Source organism: Boleophthalmus pectinirostris, unplaced genomic scaffold (genome assembly GCF_026225935.1).
Source record: "Boleophthalmus pectinirostris isolate CB_2022bp ecotype Guang Dong unplaced genomic scaffold, ASM2622593v1 HiC_scaffold_2, whole genome shotgun sequence".
In the NCBI taxonomy this organism is placed as follows: domain Eukaryota; kingdom Metazoa; phylum Chordata; class Actinopteri; order Gobiiformes; family Gobiidae; genus Boleophthalmus; species Boleophthalmus pectinirostris.
Genome location: NW_026571152.1, coordinates 42,100,120 through 42,126,492, shown reverse-complemented (window position 1 = coordinate 42,126,492; position 26,373 = coordinate 42,100,120). Strand labels below are relative to the sequence as shown.

Here is a 26,373-nt window from a genome sequence, read left to right as displayed (position 1 = left end):
AAAAAACGACCAAAACAGACTTCAAAATGACAATACAAACAGTACAAGACTGCAGCTCCTCGTCTGTGTCTTTCTCTTTCTCTGTTCAGTCTGTGATTACAGCTCTGACCTTCTCTCTGTAACTGCCTCCTGGTTTTTATTTTCTCCAAATCCTTCCTCCCTCCTCCTCCTTCGTTCGGGTTTTCTCTGGGTCTGGTATGTGCGATGATGTCAGCTCTTTAAATAGTAAAAACAAAACTGTTGCCCAAATACTGTCGCTTTAGTCTAAACGTCTCTTCTGTCGTCTCCACGTGAAAAACAACGCACTGTTTACATCAGGTCCATTAAATTAAATAGACTTAAATTCACTGTTTTGACCTGACTGGTAAAAACTGTTTCATAATAATCGTACTAATTATTATTATGAATAGTAATTGATTAATGACAATAGTGTTGTAGTATCGTTATTACTAATGTGTATGAGAGTAATGATAATAATGGTATTTTTACATATTTTTATTTGATTGGATTTTATTTTCATGTTTGTTTTATTTATTTACTTTTTGTTTTTTATTTACTTGTTTTGTTTTATGTTGCTCTTGTATTTTATATTTTATTTTGCCTCTACACCCTCAAAATGATGCTTAGGAATTTAAATTAAAACATATAAAACAATATATAATATAAAAATAATAAACCAATAATATTAAGTGTGATAAATGAATATGATTATAAAAAAGAAGGAAAGACATAAGAAATATAAATACTCAAAAGAATAAAAAGGAGGTCAAGAAATTATAGGTAAAATAAAATACTCTGAGATAGAAAACTATATATATATATATAATATATGGACATGTTTGGAGAAAAACATAATAATAATAATAATAATAATAATAATAAATATTTTTTTGTAATTATTATTTACACTGGGTCACCTTAAAAAAATTTTAAAAAAAGGAAAATCACAAATCTAGGTCATAATGGGTCAGTTTTGTTTTATAACAGGTTAATATTTGTCTAAGTAATGAAGCGTGTTCATATCTGACCTGTTTAAACATTAACAGCTTGAGTCAGTTTTCCTTTTTTCTTATCAAGTATTAAAGGTCTCGTGTTGGACGCTTTTCTGATCTGGTCTGATGTCGTTTCCTCGTCACAGACAAATCTGGAGATGTGTTTTGTTTTATTCACACATGATTAACACAAATTTATGCAGAATATAGAGACTGAGTTCTTTTCTCAAACTGAAAACTCTGTTCCACCTTACAGGAAGTGCTTCATTGTGTTTGTAAACTCCACACACCTTCACTGGAATCATTTGGATCATTTCAGCCCTGGAGTGGCCAATCTCTACTGAACAACCATTATACCACTTCATGACATCACAAGGTGGAGCAGAGTGTTTTGAGGTTTGCAGATGTAGACAGACTGATAATAAAGAGTTACTCAAACACGTGAATGAAACAAAACACGAGTCCAGGTCTGTTTCTGAGGAGGGAACAAGTGTCGCAGAACTTGAGACCGAACGCGAGACCGAACGCGAGACCGAACGCGAGACCGAACGCGAGACCGAACGCGAGACCGAACGCGAGACCGAACGCGAGACCGAACGCGAGACCGAAACGAGACCGAACGCGAGACCGCTTTTTTACAGTCTTGATCTCGTCTTGGACTCAAACACATTTGGACTTGGTCTTGTCTCAACCTTTAAAAGTCTCAGTCTTGTCTCTGTCTTTAAAAGTCTCCGTCTTGTCTCAGTCTTTAAAAGTCTCGGTCTTTAAAAGTCTCGGTCTTGTCTCGGTCTTTAAAAGTCTCGGTCTTGTCTCGGTCTTTAAAAGTCTCGGTCTCTGTCGTCTCTTTAAAAGTCTCGGTCTTGTCTCAGTCTTTAAAAGTCTCCGTCTTGTCTCAGTCTTTAAAAAGTCTCAGGTCTTGTCTCGGTCTTTAAAAGTCTCGGTCTTGTCTCGGTCTTTAAAAGTCTCGGTCTTGTCTCGGTCTTTAAAAGTCTCGGTCTTGTCTCGGTCTTTAAAAGTCTCGGTCTTTTCTCGGTCTTTAAAAGTCTCAGTCTTGTCTCAGCCTTTAAAAGTCTCAGTTTGTCTCGGTCTCAGCCTTGAAAAGTCTCGGTCTTGTCTCAGTCTTTAAAAGTCTCGGTCTTGTCTCAGTCTTTAAAAGTCTCGGTCTTGTCTCAGTCTTTAAAAGTCTCGGTCTTGTCTCAGTCTTTAAAAGTCTCGGTCTTGTCTCAGTCTTTAAAAGTCTCGGTCTTGTCTCGGTCTTGTCTCGGTCTTGTCTCGGTCTTTAAAAGTCTCGGTCTTGTCTCGATCTCGGCCTTTAAAAGTCTCGGTCTTGTCTCAGTCTCAGCCTTTAAAAGTCTCGCATTTGTCTCGGTCTCAACCTTTAAAAGTCTCAGTCTTGTCTCGGTCTCGGCCTTTAAAAGTCTCAGTCTTGTCTTGGTCTTGGCCTTTAAAAGCCTCGACTTTCAAAAGTCTTGGCCTTTTTTCGGTCTCAACCTTTAAAAGTCTCGGTCTTGTCTCAGTCTCGACCCTCAAAGGTCTTGGTCTCGTCCTGGTCTCGGGACTCTGGTCTTGGACTGGTCTTGGTCTCGATTAGTTCACTCTTGACTACAACACTTGAGGTACCAACATTTTAACTTGATCTTGACAGGACTTTTTAAAGTAATGTGATTATTTTTTAGCAAATACAGAAAAAATCTATTTTGTAAAATCAGTGAGAAATTTCTTAAAATCTGTGTGTCGACGTTCAACAACTTTGTCACAGGATCAGAGTTTTGTGTTGTGATTATTCCGATAAGAAATGTTTTATCGTGTTATTCTCACCGTCGCCAAACACTGAAGCGATAAAATTCACTCTGTTATCGAAAACACGTCGTTCGTCTGGTGACTAAACTGAAGTAAATAAAACAGAACTTTACACTTGTGTAAATACTTTCTACTTCTACTTCTACTTTCTACTCCACTCCATTTTTGAACAGGTCTGAAAAGTAAAAGTATTTTTTTAGGCTGAAGTTTTATTTTTGACACATTTGTAGTTTGAGCAAAGAAAAATATAACAACAAATAAACAAAAAATAAAAAACGCCAGAAAAAAATTGATTTAGTTTATCAAAAACACTACATTTAAAACTTTAGACCTCAAAATCTGCACAAAATACTCGTACTTTTTACTCTTTTGAGTGCATTTTTAAAGTATTTTAATACTTTTATTTAAGTAGAGTTTGTTGTGTCAGTCTTTTACTTGAGTATTTTTTTGCTCCAGTATCTGTACTTGAGAGCGTTTGGACTCTTGTCTCGGTCTCTGTGGTGTTTGGACTCGGTCTTGTCTCAGGTCTTGAAGGCGCTTGGACTCGGTCTTGTCTCGGTCTTGAAGGCGCTTGGACTCGGTCTTGTCTTGGTCTTGTCTCTGTTATGCCTTTAAACCTCTCAGTCCCAGCCTTGACTTCTAAAAGTCTTGGTCTTGTTTCGGTCTCAACCTTTAAAAGTCTCAGTCTTGTCTCGGTCTTGACCCTCAGAGGTCTTGGTCTTGTCCTGGTGTCGGACTCTGTGTTCTCGGGCTGGTCTTGGTCTGGACTCCAACACGAGTGACTAAACTCCAGATCTCTCTGTATTACGACACAAACCTTCGCCTGAACAAGTCTCATCTGATCTGATCTTTGTTTAAACCCGACGCCTGCAGAATCTCCTGAGTTCATCTCAAACGCAGCTGTGGGAGCTCCTTTTTTTTCTCTTGTGTCAAACATTCCAGAGCGTCTGCACCTGCTCTCCTCTCCACAGGTGTGAGCTTCAGGCCCCCGACACGTCACCACCTGGAACATCTCTGTTTCTCTTTGTGTGGTTTGTTTGTAGTTCAGAGAAAAGAGAAAAGAGAGGAGGAGGAGGAGCTGGCGTGTCCATGTGAAGGAAATGTTCTCACAGATGTTCTCTCTCTCTCTCTCTCTCTCTCTCTCTTCCCCTTCCTTTCCCCTCCTTTTATTTTTCATGCCCCAATTCCTACTCTTCCTCTCCTCTCTCTCTCTCCCTATCAACCCCCTCTGCCCTCTCTCTCCTGTTCTCTTTCTCCTTCTCCCTCTCTCTCTTTCCCTCTCTCCCTCTATGTATCTCTGACCCTCTGTCTCTCTCTCTCTTGTTCTCTCCATTTCTTTGTCTATCTCTTTTACTCTGCCCCTCTCTCTTTACTTCTTTCTCCCTCTCTCTCTCTCTTCCTCCCCCTCTCCTTCTCTCTCTCCCCTCTTTCTCTTTCTCTCTTTCTTTGCCCTTTCCTTTTGTTTTTTACGCCCTAACTCCTTCTCCTCCTCCTCCTCCTCTCTGTCACCCTCTTTTAACTCCCTCTCTCTCTCACTATCTCTCTTGTTTATTCCTCTACCCACTTCTCTCCCCCTCCCTCCTTCCCTCTTTCCCTCTCTTTCCCTTCCTTTATTCTTTTATTTTTTCATGCCTCAACTCCTCTCTTTCTTCTCTCTCTCTCTCTCTCTTTGTCTCCTTCCCCCTCTCTCACCCTTTCTCCCTTCCTTCTCTCCCCCTCTGTATCCTTCTCTCTCTGTATCTTTCTTTCTCCATCTCTCTGTATCTCTCTGTCTTTTTCTCTCTTTCCCTCCGCCCTCCTCCCCTTACTCCTTTTCCCCCCTCTCTCCCTCTCTCTCTTTCTCTCTCTTCTCTCTCTCTCCGTCTCTTTCAGGAGGATCTGTCCGTTCTGAGGAGACAGTTGGAGGGCAGAGACGTGGAGATGAGGAGGCTCCAGGACGAGACGGGCGTCCACACGGTGAACCCGGGCTCCAGAGAGCACACGGAGAAAGGTCAGTCACATATGGGTCAAATGTGGGTCAAATGTGGCTCAAATCCGACGACTCACAGTCAAAGTTTACCCTCTTCACATCTGATAAGTGATGAATAAGACAAACTGCTCGGTATAATTCACTGTCGCCATAAACATGAGTAAAAGGCCTTTTCATATTTCATAAGAACATCACAACATTGTTCTTGTCAGGAGTCGTGTTGTTGGACGTTTCTGTGTTTGAAGAGTCCAGACGCTACAGGAGACCGCTTTTTTGTTTTTTTTTTTGGTGATCTGCCTTTTGGCTTTCGCAAACTTGTCACAGAGATTACGTCAGACTTTTCTACGGCGTTTATTTCGTCACGTCACTGAGCGTCGTGTCGTACAGATGTTTGGATTTTCTCACCGTTTCCTTTTCAGCTGTGACTCAAAACCATCCTTTTTTTTTTCTTGTTCTGCACCGACGAGGAAACGGATAAACCACGAACACATAAATAACCAAGCAGAGAGTAAAATAATGCAAAGATGTGGGTCATTTTGTCAGTCGGCCCTTGGGTGCAAGATCAAAGTTCTTTATGTTCTTATGAAATATGAATAGGCCTTAAAGGTTGTATGGAGGATGTTTTTTTTTTTTTAGTTTCAAATTGTCAATGAAAGTTTAAAACACCATTAGAGATGCAACAGCCTTGTAATTATGATGACCAAAAAAAAAAAAAAGAATGAAAATCTATCAACTGTGGACGTGTTGAGGCCGGATAAACATCAGCCAATAGAAAACGAGGCTCCCTCATTTTCTATTGGCTGTTAGGTCGTCAATCACACTCCCTACGTTTCTAATGTAACTGACTCATCGGCGCGCGGGGATTACGTGGTTTATGCGGCGGGTTTTAGAGGCTTTTTTAAACTGTCGCTTCCTCGCAGTTCGCACAAAGTTTGTTGCGACGGCGGACGAGAATCCACGACCAGTTCGGCGCAAAAGAAAGTCCGTTTTTGAGGTCGCTGAAAGAAGAAGAGAAGGAGAAAAGGAGCGAAGACAAACTGAGGTGATTCTTGGAGATTCCTTCCAGCGACGGCGCGAATGAAGCGGACGAAGGGTCTAAAAACTGACGCGTCGGTCGCTAAATTATATCTAGACAGGAAACTTCAACAGTAATTCTGAACAGGCACTGGATGTAAACAAGCGTGATTTCTAGAGTAAAGAGGCTGAGGGAGCTGTGGAGGAGGAAGGTGGTGTCACGCATGAACAACATTTGAAAAAGGACTGTCGCTGTATTTCACTTCCCTTTAAAAAAAAATCCTCTATACAACCTTTAAATAGGCACAGAACAAGTATATTACAAATCCAGCTGTTTATATTCACACACATCTGCAAAATAAAACTGCATATAATAATAATAATACTCCATTTTACACTCCTTTATTATGGTTCATAAAAAAGGAGCATCTCATTGTTGACAGTTAAATGATTTATTGAGAACATTCCCTGGACGTGTGAGGTTAACTGTAAGCACTGCTCTGTCTGAGGCTTTGTTAAACTTTAATCTGAGTTTTATTTTAACACAATCTGACCGGAAAGAGCTGATTTATCTTGACTCTAAAAGGTGAGCTGATCTGAGCTGTTAAACAAGCCCATTCATGACCAACGTGTGAGTCAGTATAGTCAGATTTTCTTTGTGTTTTGGTCATTTTAAAGCAGCTTTTCTGTATTTTACCGAAACAGACGGCAGTTTATGTCTCTCTTTATTGTTGGTATTGAAAAAGCTGGTCAAAAATAAGGACACCTGGGACATTTCTTGAACAAAACTGGGGCAAGTCAGGAGGAGTTTCAACAAAAAGGTGAGGGTAAAGTGACCAGACGTCCCTGTTTCCCCAGGACAGTCCCAGTTTTGAGCGTGTGTCCCCCGTCCCAGCAGATTTATACAAAACCACTGATTTGACCCAGTTTTATACAAGAAATGTCCCAGGTGTCTCTATTATTGACCAATTTTATATCTGCCAACAGGAAATAGAAACATAAACTGTCATTTGTTTCGGTAAAATACAGAAAAGCTGCTTAAAAACGACCAAAACACAAAGAAAATGTAACTGTACTGACTCATGTTTGTCATGAATGGACCGAGTGCAGAACAGTTTTCCTTAATTACTCGATTCACAATTTTATTATGATCAACCTCCACAAAAACAAGAATGTCCCACTTTTTTATTCTGAAAATCTGGATTTGTTTAACAGCACAGATACACCTGTTGGAGTTCTGTCTAATGTGTCTCTCACTTTTTAATTTTATGATGATTATTTATGTTTTGATTTGTTTTTATTATGATTTTAGTGTATTTTTTTATTCTGTTAAGCACTTTGAATTACTTTGTGTATGAACTGTGCTATACAAATAGACTTTACTTGCCAGATAAATCAGCTCTTTCTGGTCAGATTGTGTTAAAATAAAACTCAGATTAAAGTTTAACAAAGCCTCAGACAGAGCAGTGCTTACAGTTAGCGTCACACCCCCAGGGAATGTTGATGGCGTCAGCTCCAAAGTCACAATACGTGCATCCCAAATTTCATTTCATTCAATTCACACTGGGAAGGATTTTCCGAAAAACTGAGCATCAAACCTCCATGTTTTATGTTATTAGGTTCTTTTTTTCAGACCAGGAGTGTTATTTCATACCTGACAGTTTCGACTGTTCACTAGCGTCTTCCTCAGAGTCACGTGATGTTGCTGTGACGTGTCCAGTCAGCTGATTTAAACAGGTTTTGGCGCTGTCTTCCTACCGGTGGAGGCAGGACGACAGCGCCACCTGCAGTCCGACTTCATCAGGACAGCATCCCAGGTGTGTGAGAGTAAAAAAGCCCCTCGTCCCGGTTTACAGTCCTGTGGTCACGTTTCCTTATTTCGATTGCTTCTTTAATCCAGCGGCGATGTTTGTTTTCCTCTGTCCCAATGATGTTTGCTCCATCCCAATTCATAACGTGGTTCTCTCTTTGGCAATGGTCAGAAACAAGACGCTAGTGAGCAGTCGAAACTGTCAGGTATGAAATAACACTCTAGGTCTGAAAAAAAGAACCTAATAACATAGAATATTGGAAGACCAAATGAATCTCATTGGACTATAAACCTCCATGTTTGTTTTCCCAGTGGGATGTGTCTATTGTCAAAGTTGATCTTTTCAAGTCTTTTGGACCATATCACTTTTGTTTCTGGTTCTGATATTGTCATATTTTAGTTTTGGGATTCGGACATCGTTAATTGTGTGGTTGTTTGATCCTAACAGCGGAAAACAGTTCGAGAAATTTGTTTGTGAACTCCATAAATGCAAAAGTGAATCAGATGTGTGTGACTCAAACCTCTGTTCAAACTGTTTCTCTTCCCAACGGAATTGAAAAATAGTGAAAGGTGAAGGTGATGGGCAGGATTGATCCACAGGAAGAACCAAAAAGGAAACATTTGTCTGACTAAATCATCCCGAGTTTGTAGAGAACATTTTGTATGTGGAGCGACATCTAAGTAAAATCCCGTTTGTTAATGTAGAGGAGCAGAAGACAAACAGACTGAGCTGCACTTTCTTGTTCTTGTGGTTTTACAGCAACATCACGTCTTGGTCTCTTTGCAGTGGAAGGTGTTTCTTGGTGAACAGTTGGTGTCTTTCACTTTGGTGTTGACTTTTTCAATTCATAACCGAGGTGGAGCGAGGGATCGGGATTTTGTTTTGTTGTCGCTCCACATACAAAATGTTCTCTGTAAACTCAGGATGATTTCTTAGTCAGTCAAATGTTTCCTTTTTGGTTCTTCCTGCGGATCAATCCTGCCCATCACCTTCACCTTTCACTATTTTTCAATTCCGTTGTAAAGGGAAACAGCTTGAACAGAGGTTTGAGTCACACACATCTGATTCACTTTTGCATTTAATGAGTTCGCAAACTTCCGAAGCCCGTTTCTCGAGTCGTTTTCCGCTGTTAGGATCCAACAACCACACAATTACGACGTCCGAATCCCAAAACTAAAATATGACAATATCAGAACCAGAAACAAAAGTGATATGGTTCAAAAGACTAGAAAAGATCGACTTTGACAATAGACACATCCCACTGGGAAAACAAACATGGAGGTTTGATGTTGACTTTTTCAGAAAATCCTTCCCAGTGTGAATTGCATGACCGGAAGTGTGAAATTCGTGATGCATAGATGCCACTAAAATAACCTGGATTCTAATAATGTGTTTTTCTTTTGTGTAAATAAAGTTGTGTGAGTGATTTTTCCATTTCCAGCCAAACAGGTTCAGTGTAATATACTTTATATATTTGTCTTGTTCAGTTTTTCACCCCGACGAAACTCTTAAAAAGAGGCTGAAGGAAAAACGTAAGGGTGTTTATGCTTGTGTTTACCTTTGCACCTGTCCATGACTGCACCTGTCCATGACTGCACCTGTCCATGACTGCACCTGTCCATGACTGCACCTGCCCTCAGTCCCTGTCTGCATGAACGGGCATGAGCCTCTGAACTCTGCTTGTCCATTTTTTAACCTGTTTGAAGTTTTAATCCGAGTCGGCTCCACCTCAGCGTCACCAGGTCTGTCACCAAAAACGCTCCGAGGGTCCGTCTTACTTTTTTTGATTTTACTCCGGGTTCTCACTCTTTTTCACTGTCAACATTTCAAAACTTCTCCATGACTTTTTCATCACCTAAAGTGATGTTTTGAATGTTCAAAAACTATAAACCCAAACCATAAGGTGAGTGAAAATGTCAAAACTGTTCCTCTGAACAAACAACAAAACTGTAGTTGTAACAAAATAATTTAATAAAATATACAAAAAAAAAATACTGTGTTATATCGATACAGCAGCCCTCGATATCGATACTGTATCATCACATTAAATCAGACATGTCAAACTCAGGCCTGGGGGCCAAATTTGGTCCATGATATAATTATATTTGGTCGTGAGATCATATTAAATCTGTATTAGAGCTGCTGGATACAGACTATAGAGACATTATGTATTTAAAATTGTGTCAATATAATAACATATAATGTTCTGCTTATACTGGATTCAATGTTTAAGCAAAACTATTATTAAACATTTATTTCAATAAGAAAAGGTTTAACATTACAAATCTCGAAAGAAGAGAAAACGTGCAGCTGGTGTTGAAATTTTAAAATATTTCAATAAATATTTAGTTTGTTCCACGACTTAGTCCCAGTTTTAAATTTTGGCCTCTGTGAATTTGAGTTTGACACTTTACAGTTTAACAAAACTGTAGCTGTAACAAAATAATTCAGTAAAATAAGCCAAAAAATATTCCTTACAATATATCGATACAGCAGCACATGATATCGATTCTGTATCATCATATTAAATGATAATATATATATCGATATTTCAATATTTCTGCACAGCCTTAGTGTGGAGTACCAAAATAAAGCACAAACTTCAAAATAAAAGTGTATATATATATTAAAATGGCTGAAAAGCAGAAGACTCGTAATGTCCCGAGGCGTCATTCATGAAAAATAATTTTAAGAAAAGGCTCAAAATAAAAGTGTCAGTGGAGACCTTCACCAATATTAAATCTACATATTTTGACAACATCCAGCACAAAACCTCCTCATTACATAAACTTTGTACGTTATTCCGTGCATTGGACCATAAGTGGACGGAGTGATTATGGTGACAGGCCCCAAGCCGGCCCCCGTGTGCGTCTGTGTGCGTCTGTGTGCGTTTTGTTTCCTGATTAGCCCAGAGGAATGCGTGAGAAAGCGTTGTGAAAAGGCCTGAGTTGTGTGGATTGTGTTCGTATCTGTTCAGGCTGCTCTGTCGTCTGTCTAATGTCCCAGTCCCAGTGTCCCCGTCGTCCCCGTCGTCCCCCGTGTCCCCGTGAGCCAGTGGCCACTAACCCCACTGTCCGCTCCTCTCACCACCTGCCGTCATCACCTGTCATTACTCTGACGCGCTGGCAGAGCTGAGCGTCAACCTCATGTTTGTAACTCAGTTTATGTGAAAATGCGACGACTAAACGCAGATTTTCTCACGACTGTTACAGTTTTTTGTCGTTTTAATTGTTGTCGTTCTTCTGTGTAGATGTGGAAGTGCAGAGGATGAAAAAAGCAGTAGAATCGTTGATGGCAGCAAACGAAGAAAAGGTGAGAAATTACTTAAATAAATGTGATGTTTGACAAGTTTATCCAGTATTTCCTTGTATTTTCCTGCAGGCTCAGCTACATTAAAACAGAAATACTAATTATTATATTGGTCTGTGTTTACTAGTGTGTAACCAAAATGTCATTTTTCATGAGTTGTGTGTATTTTAGTTGTGTGACTGTAGATCAGTGTGTTGTGCTTCACCAAAAAAACAAGAAATGGAAATTATTTTTGTTCCAATTAGAATTTTAATGGCTACACTGAAAGAGAAAAGAACTGGAAAACTATTAATATTTGACTATACAAATGCAGGCAATTATAAATGGATCATATTTATTCTGAGATTTTGAGACACTCGTTGCTCGAGCTCAATTCTTCTCAGAGTTATGACCAAAATACACATATTTGACCTTCAGGTGACCTTGACCAGTTTCAACCTGTAACATGTGCCAATTTGTGTGATGATTGGGTGAATATTTTAGGCTGCAGATGGTTCAGAAATTGCCTTTATCCTTTATAACGGCGTGACCTTTTAATTGACCCGTGTGACCTCAAATGACCTCGGATCCTCATCAAACTGTTTTTTGTGGCATCGTGCACGAGGGCTTTGACCTACGTACCAAATTTGGTGACAATTGGTCCATAAATGGCAGAATTATTGTGGGTGGACAGACACACAGACAGTCACAGGGTGAATACAAAACCTGGTTAAACCTTCGGGGACCAGTTAGAATTATTGGGTCTTTCTGAATCTCGACAGGATGGTTTCTGTGTCACTGAAGTCCAGACTTTGTCCATCCATCCAGTCACTTCAGGAAAGTTTCATGGTTCATCCTCCCGGTGTCACGAGTTTCTCTCTCACTCCAAACTTTCTTTCTGCTGCTCCATTTCCGTTTTCAGCTGCAGATTTGCAGTTTGTAAATCTGCAGAATCTGATTTTGTTTTTGGGGGCGTTTGTGTTCAGTCGTCTCAGTCTTTGTCTTTATAAGTTTGTTTAAATGTTAAATTGTTCAGTGGTGCAGAAGTAACGGTGCGATCGACTGACATGATACAGACAAAGGCTCTTTCTGCAGGAGACATGCGCAGTAGTAGTGCATATATAAACAATCTGTGGTTAATATTTGTATTATATTCACCAAACATGTGTTTTCTGTTTCAGGATCGTAAGATTGAAGAACTGAAACAGTCTCTGCAGAGGTACAAGAAAGTGCAGGACATGGTCATGTCGGTACAAGGAAAGAAAGGTGAAGTGTTTTGTTTTTTATTCCTCTTTTTCTCTAACATCTTAGAACAAAACACAGTAAAATATGGAAATGACATGTACAAATATACAGACACAAGAGAGTTTAATATTTCAAGCATGTTTTAGTACAACTGTAGTGGCTTCTGAAAAACAAATGATTCTTTATAATAAAACTAAATGTTTGGTGAATTTATTTTTTGTCTTTGTTGTTTCTTCTTTAGACAAATCCAGGGACGGTGAGGGTTTGGCTGATGGTTCTGTGGGTCCGTGCTCCTCTCAGCCTCCGGGTTTGGAACCAGAGCCACAAGAGTCTGAAGAACCAAAGAACCCAGAGCAGGTGAGGAGACGTTTACTACAGAAGTGTCTGTCAGTGTGTGAATGGTGTGTCCATGAGCCGGTCACACACACACGTCCAGGACATTTTGACAGCTTTTCTCTGCTTCGGCACAGACAGGTCAGGTACAGGAGAGTCAAACTCAAATTCACAGAAGCCAAAATTAAAAACTGGGCCTAAGTCGTGGGCCAAACTAAATATTTATTGAAAAATGTCAACAACATCTGCATATTTTCTCTTCTTTCCAGATGTAATGTTAAACCTTTTCTTATTAAATGCAAAGGAGAAATTCTGTTTGTTTCTACCTGGACAACTGAGGGATTTTTCACACATCTTTTCTTATTAAAATGAATGTTGAATAAATAAAATAAATGTTTAACAATAGTTAGGGTTAGTAATAGTTAAACACTGAATCCAGAACAAGCATAATAAATAAATAAAATAATTAAATTAAATAATAATATCTCTATAGTTGATCTGTGTCCAGCGGGCAGCTCTAATACAGATTTGATATGATCTCACGGGCCAAATATAATTATATCACAGGCCAAATTTGGCCCCCGGGCCTGAGCTTGACATGTCTGGGCTAATGTGTTAAAAACTGTATCTGATTCTACTGTCTTTAAAATATTACATTTCACTTTCCAAACGTGTTCCCTGTGTCCTCATTATTCACTGCAGAGGGTTTGTAGAGACTTTAAAACATATTTATTTAATGTTTATTTGGTTAACAACTGATACTCGCATCAGATTTGTTCAGTTTTTGTAGTCTGAGCTAATTCAAAACATCAGTCCCCAGAAAAGTTTTTAACAGTTCAGATTTTACTAAAAAACAGTGGGAAAAAGCAATAAAAACTGAATTTGTCAAGAGAATCAAATATCAAAAATGAACAAGTTTCAGAGACAAGAGGCCAAACAGCTGCTTTTACAGAATATTTGATTGTACTTTTCTACATCAACAAATGTACAAATGCTGTTTTAATTTGTTTATTTAATTTTTTTTTTTTTTTTTGCAGGAAAGTGTGAGCAGGACTGGAGTGGAGTCTTCTCCTTCTCCGAGTCCGTCTGATAACGACCCGGTGTCTGAGTCCACGCCCACGGACGCAGACAGGTGACTTTATTACTCAACTGTAAAGGCTGATGTGAATATTTTAGTTTTAAATTTCAACATCTTATATTTTAGAATCTTGTTTTGTTTTGTGCCGATGTTTGACTCACGTAAAACCTCAGATAAACTTTTTACCACGTGCCACATAAACAGTGTTGGGAAGGTGACTTTTAAAATGTAATCCCCTACAGATTACAGATTACATCCCCCAAAATGTAGTTTGTAACAGAATCCATTAATTTACTTAAAGTGAGTAATGTAATCTGAATACTTTGGATTACTTGATATTGTCATGCTTTTTAAAATCACATGAATGTAACAACCACATCCTGATATTCTTGTTTGTTCAGTCTTTACTTGACCAGATAAAAAAGTATTATTGATAGAAAAATGATTTTTATATGAAATCACAATTATGTCCACACTACTGTTAATGTCATATTGTGTTAGTTTAGTCCAGGTTTAGTTCTGGTTTTAGTCCTGGTTTTAGTCCAGGTTTTAGTCCAGGTTTAGTCCTGGTTTAGTCCTGGTTTAGTCCTGGTTTTAGTCCTGGTTTAGTCCTGATTTTAGTCCAGGTTTAGTCCAGGTTTAGTCCTGGTTTAGTTCTGGTTTTAGTCCTGGTTTTAGTCCTGGTTTTAGTCCTGGTTTATTCCTGGTTTTAGTCCTGGTTTAGTCCTGATTTAGTCCTGATTTAGTCCTGGTTTTAGTCCAGGTTTAGTCCTGGTTTAGTCCTGGTTTAGTTCTGGTTTTAGTCCAGGTTTTAGTCCAGGTTTAGTCCTGGTTTAGTCCTGGTTTAGTCCTGGTTTTAATCCAGGTTTAGTCCAGGTTTAGTCCTGGTTTAGTCCTGGTTAATCCTGGTTTAGTCCTGGTTTTAGTCCTGGTTATTCCTGAGTTTTGACCTGGTTTTAATTATGATTTTGGTCCTGGTTTAGTCCAAGTTTAGTCCCGGTTTTAGTCCCGGTTTAAGTCCTGATTTAGACCCGTTTTAGACCTGATTTTAGTCCTGGTTTTAGTCCTGGTTTTAGTTCCTGGTTTAGTCCTGGTTTAGTCCTGGTTTTAGTTCTGGTTTTAGTTCTGGTTTAGTCCTGGTTTAGTCCTGGTTTTAGTCCTGGTTTAGTCCTGGTTTAGTCCAAAATGTAAAACAGGAAAATACCACCTTGTAATCCATTTATTTCAACAAAGTAACTGTAATCCAATTACCACTCACTGAAACAGTAACTGTAACTGAATACAGTTACTCATCATTTGTACTCTGATTACTTAACTCCGGTACATGTAATCTGTTACTCCCCAACACTGACCGTAAAAGACCAACAGAGTCTAAACTGTGATTTAAAGTGAGTGTTTTTTTTTTTTTTTTCAGCGTCGTCCAAGAAACTACAAAATGGAGCAGTCAGGAGCAGCTGGACAAGATCAATAATGAAAAGGTGAGACTGTGTTTTCAGATCTGTTCTGTTTTACTCCCACAGTGTTAACGGAGGCGGGAGTGAACACGTTGGCAAGTTTATTTGTACAGCACAATTCGTACACAAAGTAATTCAAAGTGCTTTACAGAATAAGAAATACATTAAAATCATAATAAAAACAAATCAAAACATAAATAATCATCACAAAATTAAAGATTAAAATTAAAAAGACAGAGAGAGACATTAATTACATAAATCAGAGAGAAGAGTGCAGAATAAAAACCTTTCAGTCATTTGCACAGTGAAACAGAACCGTTTTGAGTCAGAGTCAGAGTCTGTGTCACATGTTCAGACTGTTCCAGGTTTTAGCTGCGTGAACTTGAAACTCTGACTCCTCGTGTTTAGTCGTGACTCTGGGCACCAGCAGGAGGTCAGTCCCGGATGATTCATGTGGACACAAACATGTCAGAGATGAACCTTGGTGCTCGGACATGGAGACACTTGTACAAACAGAGACGCTTTAAAGTCTCTGAGCCACAGGAGCCAGAGCAGAGACCTGAGACCAGGACTTATGTGCTCGTACTTCCTAGTTCGAGTCAGGACCCGAGCTGCAGCGTTCTGGATGTTCTGGATGTTCTGGATGTTCTGTGGATGTTGTGGATGTTGTGGATGTTCTGGATGTTCTGGATGTTCTGGATGTTCTGGATGTTCTGGATGTTCTGGATGTTCTGGATGTTCTGGATGGATGTTGTGGATGTTGTGATGTTGGATGTTGTGGATGTTGGATGGATGTTCTGGATGTTCTGGATGTTGGATGTTGATGTTGTGGATGTTGCTGGATGTTGTGGATGTTGTGGATGTTGTGGCTGGATGTTCTGGATGTTCTGGATGTTCTGGATGTTCTGGATGTTCTGGATGTTCTGGATGTTCTGGATGTTGGATGTTGATGTTGTGGATGTTGTGGATGTTGGATGTTGTGGATGTTATGTTGTGGATGTTGTGGATGTTGTGGATGTTGTGGATGTTGTGGATGTTCTGGATGTTCTGGATGTTGTGGATGTTCTGGATGTTCTGGATGTTCTGCAGCGTCTCACAGCTCGTTTGGAGAGACCAGTGAGCAGAACATTACAGTATCTAACCTACTGGAGACAAACGCATGGATAAGTTTCTCCAAGTCTTGATTTAGACACTAAACGTTCTGTTGTGTTGTTGGATTTGTAGTGTTGACTTTGAGATGGACCCATATTTGGACTTTCTATCATATCTTCTGTCAGCCTTATGATTGACAGGCAGATTAACCAATCAGAGACGATGCTTCTTTAGTGTTACTGTGTTCCTTTGTGCATCTGATTGTGTGTATTTTTATCTGTGTATGTTTTGTGGGCTGGACCCGCCTGTGAGCTGCAGTGAGCCTTTTGTGTCTGACCTGGTGGGACCGGCTCTCCTGTTTTTTTTAAAGGTTGTATAGAGGATTTTTTTAAGGGAAGAGAAATACAGCGACAGTCTTTGTGCGCATTCAGAATCACTGTTGAAGTTTCCTGTCTAGAAGTAATTCAGCGACCGACGCGTCAGTTTTTAGACCCTTCGTCTGCTTCGGTCGCGCCATCGCTGGACGAGATCTCCAAGAATCACCTCAGTTTGGCTTTGCTCCTTTTCCTCTTCTCTTCTTCTTTCAACGACCTCAAAAACGGACTTTCTTTTGCGGCGAACCGGTCGTGGATTCTCGTCCGCCGTCGCGACAAACTTTGTGCGAAATGCGAGGAAGCGACAGTTCGAAAAAGCCTCTAAGAACCGCTGCGTAAACCACGTAATCCCCGCGCTCCGACGAGTCAGTTACACTAGGGAGTTTGATTGACAACCTAACAGCCAATAGAAAATGAGGGAGCCTCGTTTTCTATTGGCTGATGTTTATCTGGCCTCAACACATCCACAGTTGATAGATTTTTGTTCTTTTTTTTTTTTTGGTCATCATAATTAACAAAGCTGCTGCGTCTCTGTAATGGTATTTTAATCTTTCACTGACAGTTTGAAACAAAAAAAAAATCCTCCATACAACCTTTAATCTTTTGGTTTGGTCAGGTTAGTTTGGGGACGTCCACATCTTGCGGGATTTGTGGGCACGAGCGGGACAAAATATCGCAGATTTCGGCAGGGGCGAGACTGAAAATGATCATTTTTTGTGGGAGTGGGACTGAAAATTCTGTCCCATCAGAACAGTGAATGTAAATAGTGAATTTTTGTGAAAAATGTTATTTAAAAAAATCGATTCGGTTGCATTTTAAATCGATTCGAGACTTGTGCAATGAAGTATCACGATATATCACTGAATCGATTTTTTTCTCACACCCCTATCAGGCTTAAAAAAAACAACACATCTGTCGATCTGTAGTTCAGGTTGGGTTCATTATTGTGCGTAGAAATCCTCAGGCGCAGTTGGACTAAGTTGTGGTCGTCTTTTTCTTCAGAACACAAATGGGGAGGTAAATAAACTCTGTGAGAAACCTCCGCTGGGTCCCTCTGCCACTCTGCCCCCGTCAGGAGCCACGCCCGCCGCCGCCGCCGCCTCCGCTGACGACGACGCCTTCGGCTCCAGGAAGGCGCGCTCCTCTTTCGGGAAGGGCTTCTTCAAAATCCGAGGAGGCAAAAAGACTTCAAGCACCCCGAACCTGGGTACGAGACCAAACTCTTACTGTGTTTGTTTTACGAGAACAATAGAAAAGGATGAAAAGTTTAGAGCGGACGGTTTTGGTTTTACACAATGTTTATTTACAGTCAATCAGTGTGTCGTTCGTTCATTCGTTTTTCAAAATAAAACCAAAAATAAGAAAATGAAAAAAGCAACATTTTCTTCATTGTTTGTCTCCAAAATCAAAATGAAAAAACAGATAATGATTTGTTTTTTCAGTTTTAAATTTTGTGTTTACATGAAAAATGGAAAAACGGATAAAGACCTGAACCGGGACTGAAACCGGACTGAACCGGGACTGAACCGGGACTGAAACCGGGACTGAAACCGGGACTGAAACCGGGACTGAAACCGGGACTGAAACCGGGACTGAAACCGGGACTGAAATGGGACCGAGGCCGGTACCGAGGTCAGGACCAAGGCCAGGAACAGGGCAAGAACTGATACTGGGACTGAGACCGGGATTGAAAATGGTTTAGTCCTGGTTCAGTCCTGGTTTAGACTTGTTTTAGTCCTGGTTCAGTCCTGGTTTAGACTTGTTTTAGTCCTGGTTCAGTCCGTTATCCATTTTTTCCATTATTCGTTTAAACACAAAATCGAAAACTGAGAAAAACAATCATTATCTGTTTTTTCATTTTGGTTTTGGAGACAAATAATGAAGAAAATTGTTGTTTTTTTGTTTTATTTTTTGTTTTATTTTGAAAAATGAATGAACGAATGACAGTGTAAGACTAAACCAAGATTAAATTGTACTTTTTGAACTCACGGTTTAGTTAAAAGGCCGATATTACACTATTTTCTGATGTTATAATGTTGTTTCCTCATAAAAAAGCAGATCCAGAGTTTGTTTTTGGGATAATTTCAGCTCTGGAATGACCAATTTCCACTGAAAAAAACACATGTAAAAGGAGCATTTTGGAGAAATAATAAAGACTTACTCAAACATGTGAATGAAACAAAACTCCAGGTCTGTTTTTGACGACGGAACAACATTATAACTTGACTTAAAGCTCACAACTTCTGTAATATCGGACCTTTTAATATTCATTTTTATTTAACTTAGTTTCGAAGCCAAAGTCTCTTAATATAAAATGACTCTAAATCTTGTCAAATCTTGTTCTGTGTAGGTCTAAATGTGGACTAAACCAGGTCTAAATGTGGATTAATCCAGGTCTAAACAAGGACTAGACTAGTAATAAATCTTTGACAAAATCAGGACAAATCTAAGCCAGATCTAAACCAGGATTAAACCAAATGAAGACTAAGACAGTGGTCCTGGTTTAGTCCTGTTTTACCACTTCTTTAGACCTGTTTTAGTCCTGTTTTAGTCTTGTTTTAGTCTTGTTTTAGTCCTGGTTTAGACCTGCCTTTAGTCCTGGTTTTAGTCCTAGTTTATTCCTGGTCTAGTCTAGGTTTATATCCAGGTTTAGTCCTTGTTTTAGTCCTTATTTTAGTCCTGGTTTTAGTCCTGGTTTAGTCTTGGTCTAGTCCTGTTTTAGTCCAGGTTTATATCCAGGTTTATATCCAGGTTTAGTCCAGGTTTATATCCAGGTTTAAGCCTTGTTTTAGTCCTTATTTTAGTCCTGGTTTTAGTCCGGGGTTTAGTCCTGGTCTAGTCCTGTTTTAGTCCAGGTTTATATCCAGGTTTATATCCAGGTTTATATCCAGGTTTAGTCCAGGTTTAGTTCCGGTTTAGTCCAGGTTTATATCCAGGTTTAGTCCAGGTTTAGTTCCGGTTTAGTTCCAGGTTTATATCCAGGTCTAGTCCTGGTCTAGTCCTGGTCTAGTCCAGGTTTAGTCCAGGTTTAGTCCAGGTTTAGTCCAGGTTTAGTCCCGGTATAATCACTGTTTTGTTGTTCTGTTTTGTTGTTCTGTTTTGTTTGTTTTGTTGTTCTGTTTTGTTGTTTGTTTTGTTGGTCTGTTTTGTTGTTCTGTTTTGTTGTTTGTTTTGTTGATCTGTTTTGTGGGCGTGACTGCCGCCCTGCTGGTCACAGATATTTTTTGTCTCACATTTATTTTCTTTTGCCGCACCCATGGGTAAAACTTTTGGGCCCGACTCCGTAATTTTCAGCCGCATAAACTCTGGTCCCGGGTTTAATTATGGGAGTCTGTTTCTGCTCCGCGGTTTCGGTCTCTGCTGTTTTTGGTGCATGTGGGCAGGGCTGTGCTCCTTCAGTCCAGTCTGAGTCGAGTCTGAGTCGAGTCTGAGTCGAGTCCTAGGTGAGTCCAAGTCAAGTCCAAGTCGAGTCTTAGCTGATATTAGGCAAGTCTCAATCGAGTCGAAGGCGAGTCCAAGGCAAGTCCTAGTGGAGTCCTCGGTGAGTCTTACTTGATATTAGGCCAGTCCAAGTCCAGTCCAAGTCCAGTCCAAGTCCAGTCCAAGTCCAGTCCAAGTCCAGTCCAAGTCCAGTCCAGTCCAGTCCTAGACGAGTCCTAGACGAGTCCTAGTGGACTCCTAGGCGAGTCTTGGTCAATATTAGTCGAGTCTCAGTTGAGTCCGTGGCGAGTCCTGGGCGAGTCCTGGGCGAGTCCGTGGCGAGTCCGTGGCGAGTCCGTGGCGAGTCCGGGGCGAGTCCGTGGCGAGTCCTGGGCGTGGGCGAGTCCTGGCGAGTCCTGGGCGAGTCCTGGGCGAGTCCTTGGACTCGACTTGGACTAGCCTACTATCAGCTACAACTCACCAAGTCGAGGTCTAGTGGAGTCCAAGTCGAGGTCCAAGTTGAGGTCTAGTGGAGTCCTAGTCTCAGTCGAGTCCAGGTCGAGGTCTCGTGGAGTCATAGTCTCAGTCGAATCCAAGTCGAGGTCTAGTGGAGTCCAAGTCGAGGTCTAGTGGAGTCCAAGTCGAGTCCAAGTCGAGGTCTAGTGGAGTCCAAGTCTGAGTCCAAGTCGAGGTCTAGTGGAGTCCTAGTCTCAGTCGAGTCTCAATCGAGTCTCAGTCGAGTCTCAGTCGAGTCTCAGTCGAGTCCAGGTGAGTCCAAGGTGAGGATACGTCAATCTGAACGTGTCTCCTGAAAACTCTGCTCAGAACAGGTCAGGTCAGACTTAACTAAATATTTTTTAATGACAAAACTATAAAGAGTTGGGAGCTAAAATGTGAGACTTTTCCTGTTGGAGAGTGAGTGAAACTTCTAGAATTATTTTCAGTCGGATCTGAGATGGTCGGGCTCGGGTCTTTGGGGGATTTGACGAGGAATAACCCGATAGTTTTGAGCGTTTTTAACCCAGCAGCTCCGGTCTTTTCCTCGACTCGTGCGTGTGTGTGGACGTGGACGGCGCCTCCTCTCGTGTGTTTCCGCTGTCGTGTGTTTTTCCTCATTCATGTGTTTGTGGTTTGTGTTGTGCTTTTGCTCTTGGATCCTGTGATGTGTTGTGTGCGTTTTGTAACACATGAAGACCGCAGTCGGAGTGCCAGTGCGCCTCAGCTAGGTACAGTAAGGTTCTGCAGGCCCCCGTAGTCCCTTTTCCCAAACCCCCGGCTTCGTCACGCTTCCACTGTTCGTGCATTTGTGTCTTTGTAAAAACTCCCGAGCTCTAGAGCGACTCGGCCTGTCACCATGATCACAAAACTCACTTATTCCTCCAATATTTGAAAACTGGAGCCATTATATCTGTTTATCTTAGGTAATTTTTTCATTTTCTGGCTCTTTAAGTTATTTTCTCGTCACAAACAGACCTGGAGTTGTGTTTTGTTTCGTAACGCAGTAATTTAAGGCATTACAAAAAAAAAAAAAAAAACTAACATTTTACTCGGTACAAATGTGAGTAACATTTTTATTTTTAACCTGGATTGAAGTGGTGGGTTTTTCGTTTTTCTTCGTACAAATTCGCTAAAAGCACGGCGATATCGGCAGGTGAAACGGCGTCGTTACGGGTCCGAGTGTCGGGACGGGCCGGAGATGCGCCCGTGTAGACCGTCGGGTGACCGCGGGCGAAAGGACCGACGCAGATGAAGAGCAGCCGACGCCCGATCGAGCTTTGAGACACACTGCTCCACGGGCTCGGGGTTCTCCCAGGGACGGAGCTAGAGTCCAAGTCTTAGTCCAAGTCTTAGTCCAAGTCTTAGTCCAAGTCTTAGTCCAAGTCTTAGTCCAAGTCTTAGTCCAAGTCTTAGTCCAAGTCTTAGTCCAAGTCTTAGTCCCAAGTCTTAGTCTGATTCAGTCTTAGTCCAAGTCTGAGTCCAAGTCTTAGTCCAAGTCTGAGTCCAAGTCTGAGTCCAAGTCTGAGTCCAAGTCTGAGTCCAAGTCTGAGTCCAAGTCTGAGTCCAAGTCTGAGTCCTGATTCAATCCTGGTATAGTGTTAGTTCAGTCCTGGTTCAGTCCTGGTTTAGTCTTGGTTTAGTCTTGGTTCAGTCCTGGTTTAGTCCTGGTTTAGTCCTGGTTTAATCCTGGTTTAGTCCTGGTTTAGTCCTGGTTTAGTCCTGGTTTAGTCTGGTTTAGTCCTGAATCAGTCCTGGTTTAGTCCTGGTTTAGTCCTGGTTTAGTTCTGGTTTAGTTCTGGTTTAGTCCTGGTTTAGTCCTGTTTAAATCCTGTTTTTTCCTTGTTTAGTCTTGGTTCACTCCTGGTTTAGTCCTGGTTTAGTCTTGGTTTAGTCCTGGTTTAGTCTTGGTTTAGTCCTGGTTTAGTCCTAGTTTAGTCCTGGTTTAGTTCTGGTTTAGTCCTGGTTTAGTCCTGAGTCAGTCCTGAATCAGTCCTGGTTTAGTTCTGGTTTAGTCCTGGTTTAGTCCTGGATCAGCCCTGTTTTAGTCCTGGTTTAGTCTTGGTTCAGTCTTGGTTCAGTCCTGGTTTAATTCTGGTTTAGTCCTGGTTTAGTCCTGGTTTAGTCCTGGTTTAGTTCTGGTTTAGTTCTGGTTTAGTCTGGTTTAGTCCTGGATCAGCCCTGGTTTAGTCTTGGTTCAGTCTTGGTTCAGTCCTGGTTTAATTCTGATTTAGTCCTGGTTTAGTCCTGGTTTAGTTCTGGTTTAGTTCTGGTTTAGTTCTGGTTTAGTCCTGGTTTAGTCCTGGATCAGCCCTGTTTTAGTCCTGGTTTAGTCCTGTTTAAATCCTGGTTTTTCCTTGTTTAGTCTTGGTTCAGTCCTGGTTTAGTCCTGGTTTAATTCTGGTTTAGTCCTGGTTTAGTCCTGGTTTAGTCTTGGTTTAGTCCTGGTTTAGTCCTGGTTTAGTCTTGGTTCAGTCCTGGTTTAGTCCTAGTTTAGTCCTGGTTTAGTCCTGGTTTAGTTCTGGTTTAGTCCTGGTTTAGTCCTAGTTTAGTCTTGGTTCAGTTTTTTCCATTATTCATTTAAACACAAAATCAAAAACTGAAAAAAACCAAATCATTATCTGTTTTTTCATTTTGATTTTGGAGACAAATCATGAAGAAAATCACTGTTTTTTAGTTTTCTTATTTTTTGGTTTTATTTTGAAAAACAAATGAACGAACGACACCCAGATTAAGACAAACTCAAGTCAAAACACACAGCTAGAGAAATTACAAAATAAAACCGAGTTAAGGATAAAAAAAATAACACCATGACACTGTTGATGTGAAAACTACCGCTCATGACATCACAAGGTGGAACTGAGCATTTTGAGCTTTGGAGATGTAAACAGACGAATAATAAAGATTTACTCAAACATTTAAATGAAACAAAACACAACTCCAGGTCTGATTTTGAAGAGGGAACAACATTAGAACACGACTCAAACCTCACAAGAGTCAGTTTTTGTGATATTTGGAGTTTTAAAAATCCATGGTGACGGGTTTGCTGTACGTGTGAGTAGTTTGTAGTAAACTGTTGGTTTGCTTGTACTTTGCATGTTTTTTTTTCATATTTACTTTTATTTTCACCACAAAGTTTCACAGCAGAATGCATTTATAAATTAGTGATGGACGAATCGACAACAAACATGAAAAGATCCACACTTCAAATTGAACCAAATGAACCGTTTTTCACACAAATGTTGGAATATATTTTAAAACGCAACATCTGAGAAATTCAGTCTGTCAGTTGGACTAAAGTTTATTTGGTTGAAAATGTTTCTCAGCTCATTCAGGCAACTGCTTCAGTTCTGGTCAGACACTTGTGACACTTCCTTAAATCTGCCTGAAGGGAGGAGCTAACTACACTGAAACTACTCTGGAACTAACACTGCAGACAGATATAAGGAAGTGTCACCAGCGTCTGACCAGAACTGAAGCAGCAGACTGGACGAGCTGAGAAATGTTTTTGAACAAATAAAACTTTTGTCCAGATGACAAATTGAATTTCTGTTTTTGCCCTGAATTCTACCTGAACGACCGAGGGATTTTACTCACAAAACATCAACTATATTATACTTCATCCACACTTGTATATTTAAATGTTAGAGAAGTAAAATTCATGAAAAACAACATTTTTCAGACATTTCCCGACTGTTTTTCAGACTTATTCCTCACTTTTCTAACACACCCGAGTGTGTTTAACATTAAATATTAAACACACTAGAATAAAATACAAGATTAAAACATTAAAATAAAATACAAATAACATTATTATCTGCATAATGTGGAGTTAATTGTTAGACGGGTTTGATTTTTACTGTTAATTCTTCACTGTTTGCTGCCGTCCAAACTTATTCCTCACATTCCTGCTGTAGAATCATAATTGGAGTTAAAACAACTAGCATGCTAACAGCTAGTTAAAGGAAGGGTGGAACAAAAATAATGATCCCTATTAGGGTGGTCTTAAACATTTTATTTTTTTAGATACTTTAGTTTAGAACCCTGCATTTGGTTCCATATCTGACAAAATTTTTGTGTCCAAATTTTATGCAAATTAATTCATTTTTAGAGTTTGCTCAAGACACTTGAAAATAAATAAGGGGTATTAAAAAAATAAAAACATTTTTTTCTGCAAACACAAACTAAAACTTGCATAAAAGTTGCTTGGAAAGTTCATAAAGTCCATAAAAAGTGAGTTGAAGATGCAAAATTAGTCAAATTCCAGGAAACTTCATGCAGCTTGAGCAACGTCTAAAACATCTAATTTTTCTTCCAAGTTTCTTCCTAAATCATCTTTTGAAACTAAAACTTAAAGCAGGTTCTAATCGAGGTCTGAAACTTTATTTTTTTCCAGGTTTTGATTGTAAAACTGTAAAGTTTCAAAGCCTCGTAATATAAAACTCGTCTGAATTATTTGGTATTGGATCAAAACAAAGATCTCTGGTCTCGTCCATCACTATGAGACAAATGCCTTTTATAAGATTTAAAACCTTCTCTTTTCTTGAACAGCTTCAGTTTCCTCGTTGTTTAGGTCCAGTTTTGTTTCGGATCCTCCTTCAGGATTCTGCATGTGCACGTCTCCTTCTCGCACGTGGCACTTTTACTCCTCTAGTTTTTCTCTCCAATCGTTCATCGTCTCAGTTTTGAAAGTATTAAAAGTGTGATTTGTCTTTGTTCAGCTGAAACCGAGCGTCAAACCACAGATCACCTGGACCTGGCGGGAATGCCCCAGAGATCCTCCAACAGCGACAGCACCCACACTCTGCCCACCAGCCCCGAGAGCCGCAAGAAGTCCAAAGGAATCACCAAACTGTTCGGAAAGTGAGTTCAGCACAAACAGGACGCACACGGACAGGAGCACAGACAGGAGCGCAGACAGGAGCGCAGACAGGAGCACAGACAGGAGCACAGACAGGAGCACAGACGCCAACACAGACAGGATCACAGACGCCAACACAGACAGGATCACAGACGCCAACACAGACGCCACAGACGCCGAACAGACATCACAGACGCCAACACAGACGCCATCACAGACGCCAACACAGACGCCAACACAGACGCCAACACAGACAGGTTTTCACAGACAGGTTTTCACAGACTCACAGATCACAGACCGACAGGATCACACGTTTACATGATGTTTATAAATTCTGAATTAAATCGTTCAGAATTTAAATATTCTTCTTCGAGTTTACATCAAAATAATAATGTAAGTAAGCAAGTCTTTATTTATATATATTTAGCGCTTTTCGCAGACATTTTTGTCACAAAGACGTTTTACAGAGCATCACATTCAGCATTATTCATTCACTCTACACCTGGTGATGGTAAACTGCTGTTGTAGCCACAGCTGCCCTGGGGCAGACTGACAGAAGCGCTGCACCAACAGTTCCTCCGACCAACATCACTCACACACAAACCACTTCCATACGAGGCAACGTGGGTGAAGTGTCGGAGCCACTAGCACCAGTGCAGATTTCCACCTGTCGTCTCTGGGCAGGTTCATTGATTGTTTGTGTTTAACTGACCTTGACGATCGACTGTTCTTGGACCTGTTCTGTCTGTGTAATGTCCAAATTAATAAATTAATAACGTTGTATTTACCATGAAATCTCCAAAAGGTAAAGTCACAAATGTTGGACCTGATCATTTTTATTCATGACTTAACCCAAGAACTCAGCATTAAAACTACTGGTGGGACTTGATAAAAAAAAAAAATATATAATATATATCTAATTAATTACAGGCTTTGAAATGAATTCATTTCAGTTAATCACATAACAATATTAGCCCCAGAAGTAGAGCTGGGCGATATGGAGCAAAAATATCTCGATATACGACATATATCTCGATATGTGTAGAGGAAAAATAATCCCCAGAACTACTGCAAAAACAAATATGCCAAATTCCACAATGTCTTTTTTTTATATTGAAGTGCAAGAGGTAGACAGAGCTTCTGCCAC

The 26,373-nt window shown here is 40.3% G+C and overlaps 1 protein-coding gene across 4 annotated transcripts in view; it reads left to right on the top strand.

The window, feature by feature from the left end:
• The window catches only part of ppfibp1b (PPFIA binding protein 1b), an 85,526-nt gene that overhangs the window by 46,323 nt on the left and 12,830 nt on the right, over positions 1–26,373 (top strand). Inside the window, exons 8-17 of one of the 4 annotated variants that reach the window (XM_055155124.1) lie at positions 4,665–4,782; positions 9,074–9,118; positions 10,837–10,898; positions 12,056–12,140; positions 12,361–12,476; positions 13,490–13,584; positions 14,945–15,008; positions 17,453–17,657; positions 21,064–21,096; positions 25,087–25,228. In XM_055155124.1, coding sequence (XP_055011099.1) covers positions 4,665–4,782; positions 9,074–9,118; positions 10,837–10,898; positions 12,056–12,140; positions 12,361–12,476; positions 13,490–13,584; positions 14,945–15,008; positions 17,453–17,657; positions 21,064–21,096; positions 25,087–25,228 — 965 coding nt within the window. The remainder of the gene's footprint in view (positions 1–4,664; positions 4,783–9,073; positions 9,119–10,836; positions 10,899–12,055; positions 12,141–12,360; positions 12,477–13,489; positions 13,585–14,944; positions 15,009–17,452; positions 17,658–21,063; positions 21,097–25,086; positions 25,229–26,373) is intronic. The other 3 variants (XM_055155126.1, XM_055155125.1, XM_055155127.1) reach the window with 3 other exon arrangements.